The sequence below is a fragment of the Bufo gargarizans genome, chromosome 11 (assembly GCF_014858855.1).
Source record: "Bufo gargarizans isolate SCDJY-AF-19 chromosome 11, ASM1485885v1, whole genome shotgun sequence".
NCBI classification, from domain to species: domain Eukaryota; kingdom Metazoa; phylum Chordata; class Amphibia; order Anura; family Bufonidae; genus Bufo; species Bufo gargarizans.
Window position 1 is genome coordinate 38,488,653 of NC_058090.1, and position 22,237 is coordinate 38,510,889.

Genomic DNA, 22,237 nt, shown 5'->3' on the forward strand with positions numbered 1-22,237 from the left:
GAAAAAATGCATTGCAATACCGGATCAGTTTTTCCGGTGTCATCAGGCAAAACGGATCCGTTTTTTTTCCCCCCCACATTTTTAAAGGTCTGCGCATGCGGTTTTATCTCCGGCCAAAGAAACTGAACTGAAGGCATCCTGAACGGATTGCTCTCCGTGCAGAATGCATTAGGATAATACTGATCAGTTATTTTCCGGTATATAGCCCCTAGGACGGAACTCTATGCCGGAAAAGAAAAACGCTAGTGTGAAAGTACCCTTAACTGGCAGCCATTAATCTGAATTACCGGCCATATTATACATGGGCAATAGAAGACCCCACAGATTGGCAATAACACTGGTATGAATGGAAATGCCATAAAGGTCTGGTAGATGCCGGGTGAGATGGCTGCCAAATCCAGGTGGAGAATGAATGGAGACGTGGCAGTGCATGTGGGACCAGCATCTCTCAGACATTTATGGCATATCCAAGGTGAGAATACCATTTTAAATGATAATTTTGCTACCACTAGAGGGAGCTTTGGAGCCTACTGCAGACTCTGTACATTGGAGGGAATTTATCAATGCCTCTACATCAGAAAACTGGTGAACAGAAGTTGTAAATATTGGATAGAGCATAGTGGGTGAGGGCATGAGCTACCGCAGCCTGACAGAGAGGATTTATACCAGATTTAAATTCTCTGGTGCTCAGGCAGGCAAAGAAGCTAGAAAACTTGTTAAAGGTGTTGACCACTTTAAGTGAACTTTTACAAATATGCCTGAAACAACAATATATTACGTAAGCTGAAAATAGTGCTATCAGGGCATCTTCGTCATTGTATAGAACCAGCTCCCATGTCCTATCCCAACATGGAGAGGCACAAGACTAGACCCGTCCATCAGTGGCTTCCATTCAGTAATACTGTTCATGCGCTGGTTACCCATACCATGCACAGTGATACTCAATGGAGGCTGCTGATGGACAGACATCGGCGGCCATCTTGGGACAGGATGGCTATATTTACAGCAGCCGGCAGTATATTAGTAATCTGACTAGGGCAATTTGTAATGGTTATTATATAGTGACCAAGCCCTTCAGGAGTCCTATTCCTCCTAAAACATTTGTGGCATCTTAGTCCAGACATGTTTGGACTAAGAATGGAGTCTTAGTAAATTTCCCTATTGATCTCTATAACGGAGTATATGCTCTGCCTGGATTGAACTCCATGTCTACGTGCTGGATTCAGGGCTCTGTAAGATGATCAGCACAGGGTTCCCTCTAATCTGACAGGGTATACTTACCTGAATATGGTTGGTCTTAAAGGGATGCTTCAGGAACAAAAAGATATCCCCATCTACTATGTAGGATATAACTGTTGGATTGGTGGGGGTCCAACTGCTCATCAGAATGGGGGATGTCAATTCCCAGACATCATATAGTACATGATGGTCTCTTCCTAAAAAAGCCAGAACCAGCCCTGTACCTCACATGGATCCAGAGATCTCCCCATTCATTGCTCTGCTAGATTTATATCAAGCTGACAGCTCAAGGGGAGTGTCCTTTCTGCTGCAGCTAAGGGGGTGTGTCTCAGCTCTCCCTATCACAGCTCAGGAGGCGTGTCTCAGCTCTCCCTATCACAGCTCAGGGGGCGTGTCTCAGCTCTCCCTATCACAGCTCAGGAGGCAGTTGAAGGATGAAACTGAGCATGTGCGGCCTTCTCAGTCAGCAGGTCAAAGAAAATAAGAAAAAAAAAACAGCAGGTGGCGCTATACAGATAGATTTTATTGAATAACTCAGTGACTATGCAAATTTTTTAATCACATGCAATTAAAGTATTCAGATCCAGGTTCTGGTTTGAAAAGTGTAGATTTTTTTTTCCTTTAAGCTTGACAGTATGGGTTGGTAAGCCAAGTACCTCATCATAGCACAGTTAGCTGTTTTCATGTAAATTACCATTCCCTAAAAATACAGGGGTGTGAGGAGCGCCTATTAACACATCTCCTTACTTCACAGTGTCAGGGCCCTTTGTACTTTCTTGGGTCTGTTTACTTAATCCCTAGGTGATAGAGGAAGTTGTGACGTCAGAATAATAGACCCTCACACGTACTGTACGTATAGTAGGAGACTATTAGTGAGGTTGTATATCACCTGCTAATAGACATGGCCGGCTCTACCCAGTCTGTACTGACCACTAGAGATGAGCGAATTTACCACGCTTCGTTTGGTGGTAAAAGCAGAATTGCGTTATGGTTTCCGTTACCACGAACCATAACGCAGTTCTATGACGGAATTCATAACGGAATGCCTTCAGAGTAATTCCGTTATTCATTCCATCATAATAGAAGTCTATGGCCTGCATAACTGATCCGTCCGGAGAGGACTCCCCTGCATAACGGAAACAGGACAGATCCGTTTTGCCGCCCATAGACTTCTATTATGATGGAATGAATAACGAAAGGCCTCTAAAGACATTCCGTTATGAATTCCGTCATAGAACTGCGTTATGGTCCGTGGTAACGGAAACCATAACGCAATTCTGCTTTTACCACAAAACGAAGCGTGAACGAATATCAAAATATGAAATTCGCTAATCTCTACTGACCACATATGATGCCTCAGTACCAGGCAGCGATCCAGAACGGACGCCCCTAAGGTGACCCATGCCTTCTTCAGTGATCCCATCCTCTTGCTTTGGTATAGGACACTTTGAAGATGCTATCACTGGCCGTCTGGGTGGTCATCTTTGAAGATGAAAGTGATCAGGAAGCCTGGCATGAAAGTCTAAAGATGGCCTTAGATAAAATGACTGATGTAGCAGAGCTGTTGTGCTCGCAGTTATCAGCCCTGATTCATACAGGGAGGAGCGAGCGTCTAAGAGCTTCTAACATCTCTGGAGCCAGGTGTATAACGTGTTCACCGCTCTTCACCGCCTGGGATTTTAATATTCATTACCTATCCTTCATATATTATATCATTACGAGTATTAGATTGGTGGGCATCTGAATCTGTGCACCATCAGCTGTGCCGCGGCCTCCTCATTACCAGGCACAGGGCTGTACATCCTGTAGTGGCTGTGCTGCTGCAATTGGCTCAGTTCCAGTCACTTGAATGGCGCAGGCTGCAGTAGAGGCAGACCACGCGACTGCTGTGGGACCGGGGGGGGGGGGGGATTAACTTGTTCTTTTCTTCCCGTGTGAAAACACTGACACTAGGGGGAGCTCAATGCTAAGAGATTATTACGGCTTTCATGGTAGTTGTATCAATTCCTATGCACTGAGCTCCCCCTAGTGGTGGCTGCAAGTAGCCAGCTTTGTGACAGAAGAGAAGCAGCAGATTTATCAATGCATTTTTGCCAGTTTTCTGGTGTAAATACATTGAGAAATATGGTGCACCTGTTAAAGTGGGTGAGGCCAAAGGCAACTTTTTAATTACAATTTTTTATGCAATTACAATTTTTTGAAATTTGGGGCGTGGCACATGTTCTGGATTGATCGACACATGCACTGGGAAACTAGGTGCAGGGGTCCATACTAAGTTTTGCTATGGGGCCCTATGATATCTGTGTATGCCTTTGCACATAGCCACTACTAAAGGTATGGCACTGTGCCTGGTAAACAATGAAGAGGCGGCGGGCTGTTTAAATAGCGTATTAATGGGGGCGTGACACGACTTGAGAACACCCCCCCAACCAACCAACCATCCATCTAGTATTGATGGCCTGTCCTAAGGTCAGGTCATCGATATTCAAATTCCGGACAGCCTGTTTAAAGGGGTAGTCCAGTTGTGTAATGTGAAGCCATGCACATTTAAGATATACTGGATGTTTCATTTCCTAAACATTTTTAAGAGTTCTGCTTGCTGTCAGTGAGTGGGGAGCTTTATATATATAATTTTTTTTAAAAGACTGAAAACCTTCCTTCAAACCGTGCCACTCAGACACCTGCAGGGTATTAAATCCCTCCGAACAAGCCCTGCAGCTGGTCGAGCAGCACATTTTCTGCCAATAATGTAAGGGTCTGTTCATGTTGCGGTCATACTGTGGTTTTTGCAGCTATTTTTGCAAAACCGCTGCATTTTCAGAAAAAATTTAGCAAAAACCACAAAAGAAGATTGCATGGTGTAAAAATACCCAAAACAATGATAATTGCCCCCCCCCCCCTTCCCTAAGCAGTCAGTATTGGCGCAGTGTATGAATGCAGCGCCAGTCTCTCCCCCGACGCAGCGCATGCCACATTCATGTCTTGTATCTAAATCAGCTGTACCTGTGTAAAACCAGAGTAGCTACATTAGGGAAATCTGTCACTAGGTATATTACAAAGTTTTAGAACTTTTCATCATACAAAGTGCTAAACTATCCAGAACATTAAAGGGGGATTTCATTTTTTTCTTCAAGGGGTTGTACAACCCTTTGCAAGTAATGGCCTATCATCAGGATAGGACATCACTGTCTGACCCTGTCATGAGAATAGGTCACCACTTGTAAAGGGTTGGACAACCCCTTTAAGATAGGTCATCAGTATCAGATCGGTAATGGTCCGATCATGTGTGTGCCACCTAATGAGGCAGCTAAGGACAGGTCGTCAATAGTTAAATTAGTTAAATCTAAAAGAACCCCTTTTAATCAGCTAAGGCTCGGCTCACACGACGTCATGCTTTATATCTTACATGTATGACAGAAGCCATGCACAGTGCTGTTGTAAGAGGTCCATTTGGATTACGCCTCATAGTCTCCGTAACATGTGCATCAGGCCATTTCTTCTGGAAAATCACTGTCTGTCCAATTTACAAGGTGGCTTTGGAGGAAAATAATATAGTATAAAACATTCCAGGCTTTCCAGTAATTTACACTGCGCAGGGAGTGTTCCTTCCCTATAACTGCCTGCTCGTCAGTGGTGGCGCAGAGCTGTACCTACATGCATTGATCCCCTCCACTGTATGGGGACGAGCTAGCTCTACTGCCATCTCTCATCCCCTTACAGATTCAGTGTGTCTGAGGAGGAGATCACTGTTCACACAGCATGATCTGCTGACCAGAAACTAATGTATAGTGATTGTCCATATTGCCTCCTTTGCTGGCTGGATTCCATCACATTATACACTGCTCGTATCCAGGGGTTACGACCACCCTGCAATCCAGCTGGGGTGGTCGTCCTATGCACACTCCCACAGTTCCGCAACCAGAGAGGCCGGCTCTTTTTCCTATAATGTACAAGCACGACCACCACTGATGGATGGCAGGGTGGTTGTAACCCTTGGAAACGAGCCGTATTTAATGCAATGGAAAAATGAATCAAGCCAGCAAAGGAGGCAATATGGACAATCACAATACACTAGTAATTGCCTGGTATTAACTTTGTATACATGATGAGCCCATTTAAGTTCTTCGCACAGACCTCTATCCTGGATATAAAGCCTGCTGTTTATTGACTCTCTATGTAGATTGATTGGACAGGACATCACCCCATTGTTTACCCAGTCCAGGCGAGGGTGCCAGCCAGCGAGGACAGGATCTGGGGCTGTTTGCCTATCTAATTGAATCAGCCATTATTTTGACAGGAAGGTCCTCGCTTTGTCTACAGTGTACACGGCATCGATCTGTAACTTGTAAATGCCAGCACGGGTGAGGCCGGCGATTCCTGACCTCTTCCTCATTGATCCGTGGTCTCTGGCTGTGAGAATATCCGCATCACACGGAGCCTGGATTATTGTATATCTCAGTACAGCCAGCCCCTGAACTAGCATTGCTAGTGTGTACCTTTTCATTACGGGCACACCTCCATGTAGCCCCTCGCTGAACGCTGCATCCGTTTTTTTGGGGGGTGTACACACACGTGGTCATAAAAGCCCATGTGTATTTCTGTGCAGAAATCCGAGGCTGACCCATAGAGGGGTGCAGCGGATTCACACAATGATCAATGGGGCTGATCACGTGGAATCACTGAAATAAGTAGCAAGTGATTTATTTGTAAAGATAAAACATTTTTCTCCCCTATGGGGGGGCACCAAGATTTTTGTCCAGACGATAGATATTGACGACCTATCCTTAGGTCGAGCTGGGTTATTGATGCATCTATTCTCATGACTCTGTTTTGCCATTCCTCTATTATTCATCCTAGACGTTATGACTTGCTAGCAGTTTTCAGTAAAGGTCCAGATGACTGTTACCAGTGGGGGAGCCCCCGCACAGTCTGACACTGGCAGCACCGATTGGATAGTGTCAGACACTTCTGCTGCTAACACTCAGATGGACCATTATTGCAGACTGCTGGCAATTCATTCATTAACTTCTAGCAGGAATAATAGAAGAATGGCACAACACAGAATTGGCATTACATGAGGAATACAAACAGCTGCTAAAACAGACATGTTACACGGGCGGATGCACAGGCAATAAGTGGAACCAAACCGTTCTTCGAGCAGAGGGGAGAGATGAATATACCCACATGTATTGGGATGAACAATCTGCTGCTGACAATGAGTTTATGTGACACATAAAATCAGGGGTCAAGTCCTGGGGAAAAAAGTGTGGGAACTCACCCAAGATCCACTGCAACCCCCCCCCCCCTCCAAAAAATAAAAAAGCACAGAAAATCTAGCATGCTGTAATTTGTGTCGCTGCGGACTAAAAAAAAAAAAAAGTTTGTCCTGGGATTCGATCTCATGACCTCTACACATCAGAGGCAAGGCATACGCCCTCACAGCTATGAAAGCTGTCTAGCTAGGTGCTTTAAAAAAAAATATATATAAGACTTCTACTGTAGGTAACTTTGCCCACTGTGTATGGATGTAGCAGAGCTGGGTGTGTTGGGGCAGCTGTCATGTGTATGGTTGTACACTAGGTATCAGTAAACTAGGTATCAGTAGAAGTCTTATAAAATAAAAAAAACACACTTTTAGAAAAGTTTGTCCTGGGATTCGAACTCATGACCTCTACACATCAGAGGCAAGGCATTTACCCTCACAGCCATAAAAGCTGTCTAGGTAGTTGCTTAAAAAAAAAAAATAAGACTTCTACTTATACCTAGTGTACTGCTACCTAGTGTACAACCATACACATGACAGCTGCCCCAACACACCCAGCTCTGCTACATCCTTACACAGTGGGCAGCTGTCATGTGTATAGTTGTACACTAGGTAGCAGTACACTAGGTATAAGTAGAAGTCTTATATTATTTTTTTATTTTTTTTATTTTACATTTTTTTTTTATTTATTAAGCAACTACCTAGACAGCTTTCATGGCTGTGAGGGTAAATGCCTTCCTCTGATGTGTAGAGGTCGTGAGTTCGAATCCCAGGACAAACTTTTCTGAAAGACATTCGAAATGATCTCGTAGTGAAGGAGATGATGTCATTAGGGGGGCGGGGCGCCATGAGAGGAGTCGCAGGCAGCAGCACCGCACAGACAGCTTCCTCTCAACTGAAGCCGCCCCTCCTCCCTTAGCCTGCCCTGCACAGTGCGCTCCGTCTCCCCCTGTGAATCTGATTCTGATTCAGCCGCGTTCTCCTGGCTTGAGGCTGAAAGGGAACGGCGTTCCTGCCATGAAAAAAGTGCAGGAACGCCGTTCCCATGCGTTCCCCCTCCACTCGACCCCTGCATAAAATATGTGATTATGTGACAAATGAGCATTAGGCCACTTTCACACTCGCGTTTGGTGCAGATCAGTCATGGATCTGCACAGACGGATCCATTCAGATAATACAACCGTCTGCATTTGTTCAGAACGGATCCGTTTGTATTATCTCTAACATAGCCAAGACGGATCCGTCTTGAACACCATTGAAAGTCAATAGAGGTCGGATCCGTTTTCTATTGTGCCAGATTATGTCATAGAAAACTGATCCGTCCCCATTTACTTACATTGTGTGTCAGAACGGATCAGTTTGGCTCCGTTTCGTCAGACGGACACCAAAACGATGCAAGCAGCATGGTGTCCGCCTCCAAAGCAGAATGGAGACGGGTCGGAGGCAAACTGATGCATTCTGAGCGGATCCTTTTCTATTCAGAATGCATTAGGGCAAAACTGATCAGTTTTGGACCGCTCGTGAGAGCCCTGAACGGATCTCACAAATGGAAAGCCAAAGCGCCAGTGTGAAAGTAGCCTTAGGTGTGTGATTGGTGGTACAATTACATGGGGCAATTATTGGGAACAATTGTTGTTCCCAATAATTGCCATGATAATCTGCTCATGTAAAAGGGCCTTTAGGATAGAAATACTCTACAGGGAACAGCAGTCAGTGAGGGGCTGAACACAGGAAGGATCTTGGGTGGAACAAGAACAATGGTGACGCCCTCATTGCACCAAATGACAGCTAGAGGTTCGCCCCTGTGCACCTTTTGTTGTCATTTCAGTTCATCGGCCAAGGCCTGTAGTGATAAACCAAGGCCTCTCAGCCCAAGGATTCTGTCACTCTCAGTTTACGCCAACTGGTGATAACTGGCACATCGATGAACAGGAGGCATCGCACCATCATCCCACACAACTTGATCCGATTTTTGAGGTTTTATGTGGCTAAAATATTTACTTTCAATCTGACACTGATTGGAGCTAGGTGCTTGAAATGTGATAATATCTGCAGAGTTTGGCGACACCCGCTACTTCGAGTTGCATAACCTTACAGCTTGTTCTTCTCTATGTTGGGGAGCGTATTTAGGGCCACTTTAAAATGGTTGTCCACAATGGATCCCAAAAGTGGAACACCCAGTGACTGCTGTGAACTGGTCAGTGTCCAGTTCCCCTGCAATGCCCCCCCCACAGGGGAAGTGAAGCATTACGCAGTTCTGATTGAAATCAATGCACGGATACGCCGGCTCCATAGCGAGGGGGGCTCATGCAGTCTCTATATACGAAGGCGACAATAGAAACTTCTCTGTAATGTTCCACTTTGTAAAAGTAATAACAGACTGCGGAAGGGGAAGTTAACCTCGGCCGCAGCGCTATTAAACTGTTGCGCTACCATTTCTACTCCCGCGGTGCGCCAACCACCTGCCTGGCCCATTACACACTCCGCTCCGACTTCCAGAACACAAATACAGAAAGATTTGCGAAAATTATAGTCCACATAATGTTAAGTGTTCTGCGTGACGCCAATAGCTATTTTCAGCAAATTAATCCTTGCCCATCCAGTGGGGGCATGCAACCCTTCCAGTCCAGAGAGAAAGTCATATAGAAAGAAATGGCGTGGACGGATGGAAGGCCGGAAACGTCCACTTACCGCTCGGACAGAGGAGCTTTCACGTTGGCACCTCCAGGCCTGCAGGTAGATTATACAGGATAGGGCAGCACAATAGTAAGCTCATACGGTCAGATGCCAGCCGCACTCTGCATTTCTTTACCGTTTTGTGGAAAATATACCAATAAAAATGAATGCCAAAAGCCGATGTCTACAGCGTTCTTACGGAAAGGCGTGTGAGCTCCTAGGCTTCCTGTATTGGGTTTACAATAAAAGTCAATGCGCTGTAGATACATGTGCTACGGGTGTCCTGAATGGGAGCGTGCCCCAAGTGCTGCTTAATATTAGATGTATTATACGAGACCAAATAACCCATTTAAAGCAGTTGTCCAAGATTTGGACATCTATGGCCTCAGGATAGACCATCAATTTCAGATCGGTGGGGGTCCGACTCCCCGAAGTCCAGTCACTATCCAATGGATGGCGCTGTGCTTGATAAGCTGCAAGGAGGCCTCTTCAAACCTCAGATCCCCACCCGTCTGATATTGATGACCTATCCCAGGGAACAGCAACCTTCAGCAGTCTATGAGACTACAACTCCCAGCATGCAGACCTACTTGGCTGTTCTTGTGACTCCTACAGACTTGAAAGGAAGAATCTGGGAGTTGTAGTTTCAGAACTCCAGGAGGTTTCTGGTCCCTAACCTATCCGGAGGATAGGTCATCAATATTAAACCCACAGAAAACCCCTTTAAACTTGGCTGCTTTCTTAAAGAAACAGTGCCACTCCTACCCACGGGTTATGTCTGCTATTACAGCTCCATCCAATGGAATAAGGCCGAGTTGCAATACCCAACACAACCTTTGGACCAGTGTGGCACCATACTCAGATTTTCGGTGGTCTTCACCCTATGTCAGTGGGGTCCAGAGCACCTACACTGAAGCGTTGCGGCCATTTCTGCTCATGCTGTATGACATATCACAAGTCAGAAGAGCAGCCAGGTTGTGAAATTTTATATGCGAGGTACAACCAGGACACGATCCGCCATCCAGTATGATCCGCGAGGACGTCTGGCTTCTTCCTTAAAAGGAGGTGAGGATTTTTGTGCGGTTAACACTTCATGTGGAGAAACACTTTTCCTTTTAGCAAGAAAACAAAGCTTTCAAACCTTAAAACAACAACAATCCCCCCCCCCCCTCCCCTCTTCTTCTTATTAGGCCCTCCGCACCAGCTGTAATTATACACACAATGCAGGAAATCGGCCGCGGCTCCAAACCCTCTCATGTTACTCGCCCGAATCAGAAGAATCCGTACATGGCTCGAGCCCATAAGGGGTAGACTGACGCAGCCTACACCCCCCTGCATTTTTGCTAACAATGGAGTGGGTGAGAAGCAGCAAGCAGCCTGTCTGGCACTGGAGCCATTGCGTGTGACACAAGCCAGACACACAAGAATATAATGCTCTGTAAAGTGTCATTATCGCCTCGAAAACCAAGTGGCTGCAGCCGGTGTAACCAAAGCACAATGAGCCTGTATGCCCGGCCAGCAGTGGGGACATGGAGAAGCCCCGGCCAGCAGTGGGGACATGGAGAAGCCCCGGCCAGCAGTGGGGACATGGAGAAGCCCCGGCCAGCAGTGGGGACATGGAGAAGCCCCGGCCAGCAGTGGGGACATGGAGAAGCCCCGGCCATGCTCCTGATGTGTTTTTGTAGCGTTCCTCTGTTATTTCTCCTGGAAATGTAGGAACACATTGACAACTGGACATCGACGCTCCTCATGTCAATATTGTCCCACATTGTCAGTTCTGATATTGGTAAAGGGGTTGTGCTAGAATGGGGGGATTTTGGCAGACACTTAGACCTCCCCTGCCCCCTCTTGGCCAGACCTGTAAAGGGAAGCTCTGGCTCCCCGCTCCCTCGCTGTAAACATCTGGTTTGACATCGCCGCAGTCAGTCATTCACTGGGTGCGGTGGTGTCCGGGTCCCCTTACGTCATGACGAATGATCACATTGACAGTGGCGGACATTGATTGGTTGCGGCTAGGGATGAGCTAATTAACTTCAGCTGAAACATCCGAAGTCGATTCGCATAATACGTCGTTTGAATACTGTATGGAGCGAGCGCTCCCTCCTATGAGCTGAAGTTATTACCTCGCGAGAATTTGCATAATAACTTCATAAATCAATTTCTACTGTAAAAAAAAAATAACATTTCCCGAACTCTTGGTTCCAAGTGGTATCTGCTTGGGCTACTTGCATTCCCAGTGTAATAACAATTCGTTCGTATGAATCTTGTGCTATTCCTTTATTACTCCTGCTGGAATTACTAGCAGTTTGCAACGAAGGTCCAGACGAGTGTCCCTGCACAGTGTGGCATTGACGGCACTGATTGGATAGTGTCAAACTGTGGCGGGACCCCCCCCAAACTGGTAACACCCATCTGGAACTTCATTCATAACTTCTAGAAGGAATAATAGGTGAATGGTAGAACGTAGTCATGAGAATAGATTCTCCAGATTGTTCTTACATGGGGGATACAAGTAGTTGGTAAAGCAGACATGTCAGGGGAGGTGACTCTCTGCTGCCGTGCAACATTTTCAGAATTTCCACCCACAAGGTAATTGCACGAGATTACATCTAAGAAGGGGCCTAACAGCCTTGAGGAGCATCGATCTGCAACTAGTTTGTCAATCCAGCCAAGACCAGCGCGACAAGGCGTAGGATTATTAGGCCATTGTTCAGACTGTACAGCGCTTCAGTTGATGCCTTTTAATCCGGGAGATTATCATATCTCTGCATGTGGTCCTTAGGTTTAATAAGGTAAAGCCTCAGTCCTATTCTTCCTTATCTTATCAGCGCTCACCTTCCAGTAACCTGTTCTCCAAACCTTCTGGCAATCATTGGCTTTGGTTTCCTGATCGCCCTCATAGCTGGTGGGATTATTGACACTCCTCCAGCTTTATCTTTATTGCTTGCTAGTATATCCCTTGTGTGCCATTAGTGTAACAGCGGCCTTCAGTAGATCACCTCCTCCGCCCCAGCACTGCAAACATCAGGGTCTTCTCATAAACCTGTTGCTAAGAGGATTTATAAACGCTAAATGACCAGTAAGTCAAATCCATTGAACTGTGAAAACCAGTATGGCTGCCATTACCTTTCCTGCAGACGAGTTATTCAGCATCCTCTTAAAGGGCGTGTCAGAGTTTATAAGAAATTTGGGGCACAGGCAGGGGAAGGTGTAAAATAAAGCAAGCATATTACCTATTGAATCGGCCGCCAGTCTAAGGCTACTTTCACACTAGCGTTGTTTAAATCCGGCGTTCAATTCAGACACCGGAACTGCCCGCCGGATCCGGAAAAACATGTGAAAACGGATTACATTTGTAATCCTGATCTGGATTTTGATCTGGATTTTGATCACAATGAAAAAATGCATTGGAAAAACTGATCCGCCATTTATGGACTTTAACTTTTTTTTTCACATTTTTCGGGTCTAACATGCAAAAGCCGGATCCGGTTTTACTGAACACACAGCGTTTATGCAAGTCAATGGGAAAAAGACCGGATCCGGCGTTCAGTCAAAGTGTTCAGGATTTTTGGCCGGAGGTGAAAATATAACATGCTACGGTTTTCTGAAAAGCCTGATCAGTCAAAAAGACTGAACTGAAGACATCCTGATTAGAGATGAGCGAACTTCTGTTTTAAGTTCGGCGTCTAAAGTTCGGGGGCGGGTTAGCGGAGAATCCCGATCTGGAACCGGATATGGATTCCGACTTCCGTTGTGGTCCGTGGTAGCGGAATCAATAATGGCCGATTATTGATTCCGCTACCACGGACCACAACGGAAGTCGGAATCCATATCCGGTTCCAGATCGGGATTCTCCGCTAACCCGCCCCCGAACTTTAGACGCCGAACTTAAAACAGAAGTTCGCTCATCTCTAATCCTGATGCATCCTGAACCGATTGCTCTCCATTCCGAATGCATTAGGATAAAACTGATCAGTTCTTTTCCGGATTTGAGCCCCTAGGACGGAACTCAGCGCCGGAAAAGAAAAATGCTAGTGTGAAAGTACCCTTACAGGGCTTCATTTCTGATGTCATATCTGCAACAGGTGACTGCTGCAGCCAATCATTAGTTTCAAAAAGTCTACTATTGAGGCTAGCGATTGGCTGCAGAGGTCACATGTTGCAGACAATGTCAGCGCGGCAGCCCTGTAAACAAAGACAGTCAGGTAATTAACAGAAGTAATACTTTTTTGTTATTTTACACCATCTCCTGCATGTGCCCCATTTAAAAAAAAAATCTTGTACAACCCCTTTAATAGCAATTCTGTCGAGTTTTTCAGTGCTACAGGAGAAGGGGATGCACATAAACCAGGTAACATTTCTGGGTGCCAGCCTATATAAATGGTAACTGCCCGAAAGGTTGTCCCCGTCATCAGCAGATCGCTGGGGGTCAGGCCACCCATTTTCTATACAGGGCTGCCTCTGGGGAAGTATACATTTTACATTAATCATGGCATAGCCCATTTTAAGGCAGTTGAAAGATGGAACTGAGCATGCGCGACCACCGCAGTAGGTGGATGTGCACATTACTATACAGATTAAACACCAGCGCCATTATAATGATGTAAAGAGAATGTCTCACAACTGGAGAATTTTTTAAGCAGAAGGTAAATTACAAAATAAACTAGTTTTTCATTTAATAAGTGACATTTAAAGGTGGCACAACCCCTTTAAGATCAGCTTAAAGAGCAATGTAACTGGTTGAATGCAGAGTTTTCTGCTCAGATCTAGAAACATGCACTGCCATACACTGTTCACCTACTGTATATCGTTCATAACATCCTGCTGTTTCTTCCCATGTAGGAGAAGCGGGTGAAGCTCCAAGAATGATGTCTGTGACCCTCCCATCTATGATAGAAGATGACGAGGATGTCAAATCTACCTACAAGGAGTCCGACTCTTCAGGAGCTGATAGTTTCTGAAAAAAAAGGACCGGGCAAGACCAAGGCAGACACGTCCTAGGCGGATGAGCAGGGGCCACACCAGCGTGAGAGCCGCAGCATCCAGGACATGGCATCTTCTGCCTGCACCTATAGAGCATGACGATTGTGTGGATGTACACTGTATAAATACCGAGAGCTTTTATAGTTTATGATTTTTTTTTAAATACTGGTTGTAATATATTAAACATTATGGTTTTTAACTGTTTTTTTTTAGCTTCCCTAACAGTTTTTAGGACAGAAGCGCTTGCAACTTTTTTTTTTTTTTTTTTACCTCATAGGGAACAAATGAATAATTTTACAATAATTAGTTTTACAGTCCAGAGCCACATTTACAATTCTCCTGTTTGTCGCTAGAACCAGTTGACATCCAGAGATCTCCCCAGTCGTTGCTCTGCTAGATTTATATCAAGCTGGCAGCTCAAGGGGAGTGTCTTTTCTGCTGCAGCTCAGGAGGCGTGTCCATGCGCTCCCAATCACAGCTCAGGGGGCGTGTCCATGCTCTCCCTATCACAGCTCAGGAGGCAGTTGAAGGATGAAACTGAGCATGTGCGGCCTTCTCAGTGAGCAGGTCAAAGACATAAGAAAAAAAAAACAAACAGCAGGTGGCGCTATACAGATACATTTTATTGAATAGCTCAGTGGCTATGCTAAATTATTCTAAATTATTATATTAAAGTATTCAGATCCAGGGGCTCATTTGAAAACTAAAATATTTTTTGTGGGACAACCAGTTTAAGCTCTAAGCAATTAGGGGATGCTTCAAGGGTGAGCCCAGCACAAGCCTACAGAACTTTGAATGTGCTGTAGCTAAAGCTAAGGCCATATATTACATCTTATCAATTCGGTCAGGACTCTTGTGTACCACAATATGTCTCCAAGGCACCAAATATCTCTACACATTTTTTTTTTCATATAAATCTGAGAAAAACCTGAGTGCCTCTATATAAAGTGGGAGTCACAGAGAGAGGTACTGTACAGGTTCTGTAATAAGCCTTGTGCATGAGCACGGTGATACACCTCAGACAGCTGTAAGCCAAACAGCAATTCCGCCCATACACATGCATGCTCGGCATGTCATCAAAAGAAAAGCATCCTGAGAGGTGGACTGAGCTTCCCTGATACCCAGGACTGAATCCAGACCATAGACACCTGAATAATGAGAATTATGTTTCTGGTCTTATGTGTCTGTGTTCTAGAACTAATGACCGGAGCAGCACACTACCCTGCAGTAGCAGCCACTTAATCATTGTCAGTTCTATGGTACACATACAGTATTACCATCTCACTGTATCACAATACTACAACTGGCTTTGAGAACTCAATGTAAGAGTACAATCAGACGACCACATTTTTTGCGGATTGCACACAGACCCATTTGTTTCTATGGGCCACAAAAATGCGGACAGCACACTTATGTCATCCATGTGCAGTCCGAATTCATGTGGCTGAGCCGCAAAATATACAAAAGTATAGACTTTTTTTTTTTCAATGGAGCCCGCCAAAAGTGCGGGATGCACACACACGGCATCTGCAATTTGTGGACCGCAAAACGGATACAGTCGTGTGAATAGGGCCTAAGAAGTTTGATTTTGTAGACCGAACTCCCATTTCAGTTCTCTTGGGCCCCTTTCAGACGAGCGAGCTCCACACTCCGGACTCCGGACTCCCAGCGCGAGTATGCAGCAGTTCCCGTCCTGACCTCCCAGCACCGACGGGGTTGCATAGCATTATATTGATTTATGATGCTATGTAACCCTCAGAGCTCTGTAATGTATTGTATTACACGGTCAGTGTTATCCAATACATTCGAGAACTGTAAGGGTTACATACCATCATAAATCAAAATGCTATGGGACCGCCATCAGTGGTGGGAGGTCAGGACGGGAGCTGCTGCAAACTCGAGTCCGTAGTGTGGAGCTCGCTCGTCTGAAAGGGGTCTTAGAGCCTTTACAAATTACTTCACCCCAATGTGGATACAGACGTATAATGAGAAGTCTGTGTCCAGATTGGGGTGAAGCCTGACAATGTATATGGCAAGTATACCATCCTTATCTTTACACAGCAGACATTCTATTTGACAGTACAACTGGTGAAACCCCATTCCCCCCGCATTGCAATATAAATCTGCAACAAATCCATCACATGTGCACACGGCTTTGAAGAGGTTTTCCAGGTAAACAAAAATAGTAGGCAGAGGGGTAAGATTGACTTAAAAACATAAAAGACAACGCCCCTCGCCACCAGGTCCCCACAAAGTACTTCATGCTTCCTTCTTGACATCCAGACTATGCCTCAAAATGCCAGCTCAGTCAATCTGTGAATGCATGTCAAGACGGGATCCAGAAGTAGGGAGCAGTGTGTGAAGTATCTGCCAATTTACTACGTCCTGTGCAACCCATTACGGACATAACTACCACTACTCCGGTCAGTGGCAGAGCAGAAGGGGAGGTACAGAAATTTCCAAAAAAGCATTCGCACAACCTGGTCAAGTAAGTGCATCAGCATTTACTTACACATACTGGTTACTTTACACTACAGTGTGCGCTATGGGGCGCCATGCTCTCTCCTATAAATGTCAAATAATTTGAATTCTGCTGGAATCTGAAATTTTTGATAAATGTCTCAAAATGCCAACCACCATTTTACAGGTCAAAAGACCAAGAAGGCATCTGCTACCAAAAAGGGATCATTTTTGGACCATGTGTTAATATAAAAATAAAATCCAAAATGCATTTCGTTATTAAACAGTATGTTTGTTATCACCAGATACCATCCGTTTTCCCATAGTCATTAAAGAGCTTAACATTGGTTGTATACAGTCCTAGGAGACCTCGGACTGTCATACACAACTGTTCTGGCCAATCCGAGCACTTTAGATTCAGGTCTAATTGATTTATTTCCAAGCAATTCTGTAAAATCAGACCTGAAATAAATTTCAAGAAATTATATCCCTGCTATATGCCTTTTACTGCCCTCTACCTGTACTACGTGTTCTGTACCTCTGCTACATGCCCTGTACTGCTCTCTACCTGTGCTGTATGTATTTTACTGCTCTCCACCTTTACCACATGTACTCCTTTCCAACAGTACAACATGTACTGTACTGATCTGTACTATGCTACAAGTCCTGTACCCCTCTCTGCCTGTACTACATGTTGTGTACCCTTCTCTGCCTGTACTACATGTTGTGTACCCTTCTCTGCCTGTACTACATGTTGTGTACCCTTCTCTGCCTGTACTACATGTTGTGTACCCTTCTCTGCCTGTACTACATGGTGTGTACCCTTCTCTGCCTGTACTACATGTTGTGTACCCTTCTCTGCCTGTACTACATGTTGTGTACCCTCTGCCTGTACTACATGTTGTGTACCCTTCTCTGCCTGTACTACATGTTGTGTACACTTCTCTGCCTGTACTACATGTTGTGTACCCTTCTCTGCCTGACTACATGTGTGTACCCCTCTCTGCCTGTACTACATGTTGTGTACCCTTCTCTGCCTGTACTACATGTTGTGTACCCTTCTCTGCCTGTACTACATGTTGTGTACCCTTCTCTGCCTGTACTACATGTTGTGTACCCGCTCTCTGCCTGTACTACATGTTGTGTACCCTCTCTGCCTGTACTACATGGTGTGTACCCTTCTCTAGCCTGTACTACATGTCATGTGTACCCGTCTCTGCCTGTACTACATGTATGTGTACCCTTCTGCTGCCTGGCCTGTACTACATGTTGTGTACCCTTCTCTGCCTGTACTACATGGTGTGTACCCTTCTCTGCCTGTACTACATGGTGTGTACCCTTCTCTGCCTGTACTACATGTTGTGTACCCTTCTCTGCCTGTACTACATGTTGTGTACCCTTCTCTGCCTGTACTACATGTTGTGTACCCTTCTCTGCCTGTACTACATGTTGTGTATGTTGTGTACCCTTCTCTGCCTGTACTACATGTTGTGTATGTTGTGTACCCTTCTCTGCCTGTACTACATGTTGTGTACCCTTCTCTGCCTGTACTACATGTTGTGTACCCTTCTCTGCCTGTACTACATGTTGTGTACCCTTCTCTGCCTGTACTACATGTTGTGTACCCTTCTCTGCCTGTACTACATGTTGTGTACCCTTCTCTGCCTGTACTACATGTTGTGTACCCTTCTCTGCCTGTACTACATGTTGTGTATGTTGTGTACCCTTCTCTGCCTGTACTACATGTTGTGTATGTTGTGTACCCTTCTCTGCCTGTACTACATGTTGTGTACCCTTCTCTGCCTGTACTACATGTTGTGTACCCTTCTCTGCCTGTACTACATGGTGTGTACCCTTCTCTGCCTGTACTACATGGTGTGTACCCTTCTCTGCCTGTACTACATGGTGTGTACCCTTCTCTGCCTGTACTACATGTTGTGTATGTTGTGTACCCTTCTCTGCCTGTACTACATGTTGTGTACCCTTCTCTGCCTGTACTACATGTTGTGTATGTTGTGTACCCTTCTCTGCCTGTACTACATGTTGTGTATGTTGTGTACCCTTCTCTGCCTGTACTACATGGTGTGTACCCTTCTCTGCCTGTACTACATGTTGTGTACCCTTCTCTGCCTGTACTACATGTTGTGTACCCTTCTCTGCCTGTACTACATGTTGTGTACCCTTCTCTGCCTGTACTACATGTTGTGTACCCTTCTCTGCCTGTACTACATGTTGTGTACCCTTCTCTGCCTGTACTACATGGTGTGTACCCTTCTCTGCCTGTACTACATGTTGTGTACCCTTCTGCCTGTACTACATGGTGTGTACCCTTCTCTGCCTGTACTACATGTTGTGTACCCTTCTCTGCCTGTACTACATGTTGTGTACCCTTCTCTGCCTGTACTACATGTTGTGTACCCTTCTCTGCCTGTACTACATGTTGTGTACCCTTCTTGCCTGTACTACATGTTGTGTACCCTTCTCTGCCTGTGCTACATGTTGTGTACCCTTCTCTGCCTGTACTACATGTTGTGTACCCTTCTCTGCCTGTACTACATGTTGTGTACCCTTCTCTGCCTGTACTACATGTTGTGTATGTTGTGTACCCTTCTCTGCCTGTACTACATGTTGTGTGTGTGTACCCTTCTCTGCCTGTACTACATGTTGTGTATTGTGTACCCTTCTCTGCCTGTACTACATGTTGTGTACCCTTCTCTGCCTGTACTACATGTTGTGTACCCTTCTCTGCCTGTACTACATGTTGTCGTTACCCTTCTCTGCCTGTACTACATGTTGTGTACCCCTCTCTGCCTGTACTACATGGTTGTGTACCCCTCTCTGCCTGTACTACATGGTGTGTACCCTTCTCTGCCTGTACTACATGTTGTGTACCCTTCTCTGCCTGTACTACATGTTGTGTACCCTTCTCTGCCTGTACTACATGTTGTGTACCCCTCTCTGCCTGTACTACATGTTGTGTACCCTTCTCTGCCTGTACTACATTGTGTGTACCCTTCTCTGCCTGTACTACATGGTGTAGTACCCTTCTCTGCCTGTACTACATGTGTGTACCCTTCTCTGCCTGTACTACATGTTGTGTACCCTTCTCTGCCTGTACTACATGTGTGTACCCTTCTCTGCCTGTACTACATGGTGTGTACCCTTCTCTGCCTGTACTACATGTTGTGTACCCTTCTCTGCCTGTACTACATGTTGTGTACCCTTCTCTGCCTGTACTACATGTTGTGTACCCTTCTCTGCCTGTACTACATGTTGTGTACCCTTCTCTGCCTGTACTAAATGTTGTGTACCCTTCTCTGCCTGTACTACATGTTGTGTACCCTTCTCTGCCTGTACTACATGTTGTGTACCCTTCTCTGCCTGTACTACATGTTGTGTACCCTTCTCTGCCTGTACTACATGGTTTGTATTGCTCCACTTTGCCAATACAAGATGCTCCTTTGGACACCAGGTGAAGGTTATTCCAATTTACTAAAACTTTATAGTACCTAGAATGAGCTTCATAGAATGCGCTGCTGGAAGCTGAGATGTTACCTCCTGACTATCACATGTAAGGGCATCTGTATTCATTATCAGCTGTTTCCTTTAGTATTATCTTTTTTTTCATATATTAAGGTCTTTGGAACCAAATACTAGTTTTGCATAGGGTAACAGCATATTTAAGTTTCAATCCCCAAACAAATGATCACATATCATCAGCAGTCAAGCCAGTATCTATAGCAGTGCACAGGGCCTCTTGAAATAGCTCTTTAAATTGAAACTGCAAAAAGATAAGAACTGAGCCATATAAATCTTTATGCTAAAGGATCTAATAAACATTAACAAGGTTGTAGGAAATCTGTAGACAAGTTTTTCAAGTCTCGAAGTTTCCACAGAACTGATGGTCCTACACAGAACAACAAGTTAATTTATTGACTTTACTTTTTACAGCTTTCTTTGGCAGAGAATTTGGGGGATCGACTTGCTAGTGTCACGATCAGTGTTGGGGAGAAACTCCACACTACACACAGGAGGGAAGGGGAAACAGTAACTGGGCCTGGAAACTAGGGAAGAAACAGGTCACCTCCTAGACAAGCCTAATCCGGGCCCTGACTACCTATCAATATGAATAGACCTTGAAGGTAGGAATATTCATATGCAGGATACCTAGGCCCTGATTTCCCTATAAGGCCCTGGACTAAGTTTAGGACCGATTAAGTTTATGATGAACAGAGACACTTGCGCTGCCGTTAGATATATCTCTGAGGCTGATGTTATCACCTTGTTTGCCGCTGCCTAGTATTGGGGTGAGTGTCCAACCTGTTCTCACCTTTAATAGGTGGCTAATATATATATATATATATATATATATAATACTGGCGCTGGCATACAGAGAGGGTAGGGGAGGGTGAGGGTGAGTATTATTACATGTTTATGCACAGGACGCTAATTATAAGGTCTCTACCTGTTATCTGATGAAATAGTCGTTCGTGATGTGGTGTGATCCCGTTGTTCCAGGAAGCGCTGTATAGATCTGATGAGACGCTTCTTGCTCTAACTCTCACCTAGCACGCTGCCCTGGCCAGTAGCTAGCGCACACGTGGAGGAGCCTGCAGGGATGAGTTCAGGAGCGTCTTCGTGTGACGTCACAACTTTCGCTCTGGGTGCCTCCAAAGGACAAATTTCCATCCAACGCGTTTGAGAACCTACGGTTCCTTCGTCAGGGATTTAGGACCAGAGACAACCCATTCCTCCCCAAAATGGAAGTCTATGTCTCAGGCCCAGATACAACAACAGGGAATAAAACAAATACAAACAAACGCGACACTTAACTTCTGTAGAGATGGAAGAACAGGAACACCAGAGACGACCTCACACCAGCTCAGCCAAACCCAAATGAAGCTTATCTACCGCATAGTCAGAAGGGTGGGGTCAGACTATAAAGGGTAGAAGTGATGACCACTGAGCAACAGCTGAGAAAAGGGAAGGGATCATTAACCCTATCAACACTGAATAAAGAGAAATCAAGGAAGCTGTTAGATTCCACCTCACTCAGTCAATCTCCTTGATTTCCTGACATCAGTCACCTGAGGGACCGTGACAGCTAGGGGTAAAAAACACAAAAACATAAGAGCATAGGCGTTGCAAAAGTGGGGCAAGGGGGGGGGGGAGAATTGCCCCCCTAGGTTATTAGGTTATTCCTTCCCCCCCCCCACTGATTCCCCGGGTCTGTGCTAATAAGTGGCAGATTATAATTGGGGCTGAGGCGTTTGGGTCTGCAGCCCCGGCCGGCATTGCTGGGGGCCCAATGCCGACCCAAACACCCACAAACTACGTCGGGGCACAGGAGCGCATAGTTAACTTCCCTGCCCCGCCGATCACCGCTAAAGGCTTCAGGCCTTGATGTCATCGCACGCCTGTGGTGGGAGGCAGCATAATGACGTGCGCGCCTGCCTACCAGCTACGAGTGAGCGCCAGGAGTCTGGGACATAGGTATGTATTAGCTTTTATTATTTTTTTGTGTGCCAACTTTGGGGGACATTACTGGGGGGCACAGGAGGATATTACTGAAGGGACAGTGGGGGTCAAATTACTACATGGAGAGCAAACTACTGC

At 45.5% G+C, this 22,237-nt stretch overlaps 1 protein-coding gene across 1 annotated transcript in view; it reads left to right on the forward strand.

Moving 5' to 3' along the window:
* The window catches only part of KIAA0586 (KIAA0586 ortholog), a 120,455-nt gene extending 106,090 nt beyond the window's left edge, over positions 1-14,365 (forward strand). The window contains exon 32 of the mRNA XM_044271849.1: positions 14,021-14,365. Coding sequence (XP_044127784.1) covers positions 14,021-14,139 — 119 coding nt within the window. The 3' untranslated portion in view covers positions 14,140-14,365. The remainder of the gene's footprint in view (positions 1-14,020) is intronic.
* The last annotated feature ends 7,872 nt before the right edge of the window (positions 14,366-22,237 follow it).